This window comes from Thalia democratica, chromosome 5 (assembly GCF_965202585.1).
Source record: "Thalia democratica chromosome 5, ktThaDemo2.hap1.1, whole genome shotgun sequence".
NCBI classification, from domain to species: Eukaryota; Metazoa; Chordata; class Thaliacea; order Salpida; family Salpidae; genus Thalia; species Thalia democratica.
In genome coordinates, this window is record NC_139169.1 from 22,520,866 (window position 1) to 22,526,402 (window position 5,537).

Sequence of the window (5,537 nt, forward strand, 5' to 3'; positions counted from 1 at the left end):
CTTATTTTTATGCAATTTAAGACGACAGTTTTTTAGCTGAATTCAAACATCTAACTTCCATTACATCACTTGAACCATCTGTGTATGATTGATGTGTTTGCAATAAACAGCTCTATAAGCAAATATTTTTATTTTATAACTTATATACACATAGAAATTTATTTTTCTACAGATCATCAACACTAAAAGCACACAAAAACTGCTTGTTCAAGTAGAATAGTTGTTCAATATATTATTGGAAAATTTTGTAGTTTTATAAAAAATATTTTATTAATTTTTACCATATAAAGGCATTGAAAATCAGGTAATTTTGTAATTTTCTAGAAAAATTTTGCAGTTTTAGTCTAATTATAAAGGGTTTTTAAATAATTTTTAGGAATTAATCTTTTTAAAGGCTTTTGTAAAAGTAAACTTAAAACATCTAACGTTTCTCAAATTTTGTCAAATTTCCTGACTTTGCCTGACTTTTTTTGAAACCCCATTTTTTCCTGACTTTTCCTGAATTTTTTTTTTAGTTTTCCGGACTTTTCCTGACTTTCCTTTCCTGATTCATGTAGTTTAAGTAAAATAATAAAATTGTTTTTAAAAGGCTTTAATAAAATTTCTGTTTTCTTTTGATGGACTTTGGTGTTTCTTTTTTTATTCAGGGTTTAGATCTATAATTAAATTTAAGTTTAGAAATTTTTTTAGTTGGAATATTTTGATATATTATTTTTCTGAATTTTACTACTAAGTAATTAAATTAAGTGTTTAAAGATTTTTTAGATTTAAAATTTTTGTCTGATTTTATGTTTGTCAAGAATGTGAGAAGCATCATTTGAAATCATAACTGTGTTAATATATTGTTTTGAAAAGTCTTTAATGTAATTGTTTTTTCTTTAGAGCTGTTTTTAATTAGATTTGAAGTTTAAGCTTAATATAAAATGGTCTGATATACCTGATATTAATACATAATAATGAGTTACTTTTTCTGGACATAAACAATGTAAATGATTAATTAATGCACCTTCCATTCTATTAACCCTAATTGGTACTTTGATAAAATTAGTTAGACCAAAACTATTGTTTAAAAAGTTAATATACATGTCTCAAAAAATACATATATCTTTATAATTGTTTTTATTTTCATTACAAATTCTGAACTTATTTCTTAAACTGAATGTCCTAGATGTCTATATATTAGACCTACTAAGATTTTTTTACTGTTATTGTTGTTTATTCTAAAGATATTTCTAGTCATTCTGATTCATATTTACTGCAAGTAAATTTGAGGTCTTGTCTTATTGAAATAAAATTGAATTTTATTTTTAATGTGACTAAAGCACGCCACCATATCTGGTTTCAGATTTTACAAAATTTAAAGTAATTTTTCAATGATTTTTCATCTATGCTTCTCTTTTTATTAATGTTTCACATTTACCTAAGTTTGGATAAAGTTATACATGAAAACATGACATGAGTTCCTCATTGAATGATTTATTTTAACTAAGGCTTCTTATATTTATATGAAAAAAAACTTAAGCTTTTATCATTATAATTTTTGTTTTCATCAGATTCAAAGTTCTCAGCAGGGATGTTTTGAATTATTGATACTAAAAGTAGTCAGTTTAATATTCTAATTAAAATTTATATTTAGCTTGTTTTTGTTCATTAAGAAAAGTTTAGTGTTATTAATTTTACTAAATTGAAAAGTACCTTTAATAAAAAAGTTGGGAATAGAAATTAAATGTTATTTAAATTAGAATTATTTATTAAGCTAATGGCATATATTAAAAAAAAAAACTATAATTTACAGACATAAGAATATGTTTAGTTTTCAATTGTTATTTTAGTATAATCTATAACGTAATTAAATAATATTTTCATACTTCCGATATATTCTTCTTTTTTCTATGTTTGGATCTACTTTTCTGAGTATTTCCAAAGCTACTTCAGAACTTTTCTAACAATCTTAGTCTAAAAAATCAAATTTAAATGAAATTATGAACTATGTAAAAAAATATCTAAAAATTCTATTAAAGGAAATGACGACTATCTAAAAATTTGAATTTAAACCAATAAATGACAAAACGTTAACAAAACTCAAAAACCATGAAAAAAATTAAAACCTACTTTGTACTAGTACTGTAAACTTATTTAATTGTCTGCTTTCCAGTTTATTAATAAAAAATTGTTCCTGTGTTTGGATGAGTTCATTAATTCTGTTCTTTTATTGCTGCAGTTTGTATCTTATTTGAGTATTAGGAATCTGGTCAGCAAAAGGTATAGTTGTGGCTTGCAAGCATGTGAACCTTTCCTTTTAAACAAAATTTTGAAACTAATATAGATAATTTGACCACTTGAAACGAAAAAAAAGATACATTTTACCTGAGATTTTAAACTTACACTACATATTCTAGGCTTTGGAGCTTTTAAAATTTACCTTAGATATTCTGAGATTAAAAATTAAAAGCAAAAAAACACATACACTCCTTACTTTGTGGTAATGAACCGGATAACTGAATAGTTTTTGTGAATCAAAGACAATTTAGATACTCCGGCCCGCCAAAAAATAGATTTTTATAAATCTGACCCGCATCCTAAAAACGTTGCGAACACATAATTTTAAGCTGTTTTGTGCAATATCTCATATAATTTAAAATATGTTGTTTCATTAAATTAGTATTGAAATCATAAAAGCTATAATAAAATGAAATATCAATTAATTGCGGATTTTGTTAGTTAATTTTAGCTTAACTTAATAAAAATATACTTTTTAAATCTCAACCTTTTTTAACTTAAATAAAAAACCTTTTTGAAATGTATGGAAAGTGTTAATTAGTAAAAAAAGTAACTTTTATTATTAATCTAAGACTTATAAAAATAAAAAATACATTTTTTAAACAACCAAATCAAACTAGTATTTTAATTAATTACAGTTTTAAATTAAAAATATGAGTAACACTGCATCAAAATTAAACCAAACATTCGAAGAAAATTGTTATTTGAATAAGAATAAAGGAAACAAGATAACTAAAAAGATGTTCCATTGCAATGCGATCTGCTCAAAGTTTCAACATCAGAACTTTTTGAAAACTATTTTCAAAAATACTTTAGAAAAAGTCTTAACTTTGAACAATTTGAAATACTTTAATGATTATGGTTAGTGTTTTTAATTTTTACTATATATTTTTTTGGATAGTAGTTATTTAAATATATTAGGAAACAAAGGTTATGATTGGATGAACTTTTGTACATTTTTTGACTAAACATTTTTATCGATACCGATTCGTCTTTATATTAAATAATAAACTAACTAAGTTTGATTTCTAGTAACATATAAATTATATAAAAACGTTAAAGCAAAAAGTTTTTTTTCTTAATAGATTCTTATTGTTGACTTTTATAACTTTTATTTTAGTACATAGCTTTATTTAAATATAAGGTTATATAACAATAATAATAAAAAATCAGTTAATAAATGAGTAAACATGTGAAATCACAAAAAAAATAGCTTCAGATAACAGATTAATACAAGAAGCAAAAGTTCTCTAAAACAACTTCTTCTTTTTTATTTTCAAGTTGAGCAAAGTATTTTTCTTTAAAAATGGTAATTAAGTTAAGTATTTTCTGGTTAATATGTTATTTTGATAAACATTTTTATTAATAAAGCACTAAAAGGTTTCTTATACATAAAAGAAAAAAAGTTTAACCTGTTTTATTTAATAAAAAGTTATTTATTTAAAGTTTTCAGAAATGTATAAAAAATCGACCTTTGTGTTATGGATGAAAAAATAAAACTTAGAAATGTCTAATTTGCGAAGTTTTTGATTTAAACAACTTTTTGCCTTTTTATTAAAGCAATACACCAGTTTTTCTAGCTTTAACCAAACACATAAGCTTTAAATTGAATCTTTTATAAAGTTATCCCAAAATATCAGAGTTCCAAACTGTGCACTGATAATATAAATCAAGTTAACACGTTATTTTATCAAAAATTTATGTATATATTGTAAATTTCCATTCTAGTTTAATAATAAACACAGGATGACGAACACTTAAAGCTTATATTACAGGTGCAAAACATATTTGATCCATTGTTTCTTTTTTATTTTATAACAGTTATAATAATAATGTTTACAAATCTTCATTATCGCCTTAATAATTTAGATACAGAGACTTTAGACGAGCGCGAGCTAATTCAATCATTGAAGATTAGTAAAGTTTTGCTGAACACGAAGCAAGAAGTGCTATACTGTATGAAAAGCAAAGTGAAAATTGACAGCGTGGCAGCGTACTACCGGTTGGCTAAGGTTTTCAACTCGCCTAATTTCGCGGGAGATACTTTGCGCATCATGACGCGCTGCTTCCCGCCGGACGACTTCGCGCATTTGGACCGCGCCACCGCAGTCACGCTTCTTTCGAGCTCGAGCCTGAACGTTTGCTCGGAACTGCAGGTGTTTCAAGCGGCGAACGCTTGGCTGAGCTTGAACGCGGCGGAAAGGAGCGCGTTCGCAAAGGAGCTCCTGATGAAAGTGCGCTTCTCCCTGCTCACAGACAAGCAGGTGGAGTGCGTCTTGAACGAACCCTCGGCGTTCCTGAAAAACGAGAGGAGCAGCTTGGCGGTGAAGGAGGTTCTGCGAGACAAACGCAGCTTCTGCCTGACCAACAGAGTGAGCATGGAGCCGCGGTACTGCGACCACGACGATTTCAACGTGGTGGTCATGGGCGGCAACCTGGGCTGGGAGCAGTACGTGAATCAGATCGACAAGAGGGGGAGGGTGCGGCCGCTGCAGAGTTTCGACGAAGGCGATGAGTTCTACTCGGTCTGCTCCAATGACGTCATCTACGTTTTTGGCGGGGAAGAGTCCGTCACGGTGCAAAGGTACGCGCCGGCGACCGACGACAGCTGGCGGCAATTGCGCGGTTTGGATGTCAGCTTGTACTGCTTCAGCCCGTGCGCTATGATGAACAAAATATACGTGTTAGGCGGCCGTAGTTTCCTGGAAGAGGGTACCGTGGCTTGGTGCTTCGAGTACGATCCCCAGAAGGAAGAGTGGCGGCGAGTGAGCGACATGAGCGTGCGCAGGTTCTACTCGGCGAGCGCGGTTTTCATGGGCAGGGTGGTTGTTTGCGGCGGAAAGACGGACTTGTACACGTGGTCGAAAACCGTTGAGGCGTACGATCACGTGGCTGATGAGTGGACAATGATGCCGAGCATGGTTCAGGTAAGAGACAGACACAAGGTGGTAGCGTTGAGAAGCAAGCTGTTCGTGTTCGGAAGCCGCGACTTAAACTCGTCGACCAGCGAAGTTTACGACCCCGTTTGCAACAAGTTCGTTTTAATCAAGCCGCCAACAAAACCGTTAACAGTCAGCTTGGATTATTTGGGCGACGCGATTTCAATCGGGAGCAGGATCATGCTGTTCATCGAACAGTCGTCGCTCATGGTGGTTTACGATGCGGAAAAGGATAAATGGACGGAAGAGGCGTGCGAAGTCACTGCCAACGAATGTCAACAGTACAATTGTGCCAAAATTGCCGTGTTATTTGATTAA

General features: G+C 30.8%; 1 protein-coding gene across 1 annotated transcript; it reads left to right on the forward strand.

The window, feature by feature from the left end:
- The first annotated feature begins 4,112 nt into the window (after positions 1-4,112).
- LOC145836343 (kelch-like protein 25) lies at positions 4,113-5,537 on the forward strand. The gene has a single exon (XM_082944153.1). It carries the CDS (start codon positions 4,113-4,115, stop codon positions 5,535-5,537), a length of 1,425 nt encoding a protein of 474 aa, XP_082800279.1.

Bases quoted from the DNA above. Each gene is read 5' to 3' on its own strand.
- LOC145836343 (XM_082944153.1), top strand. From the start codon at position 4,113: ATGTTTACAAATCTTCATTATCGCCTTAATAATTTAGATACAGAGACT.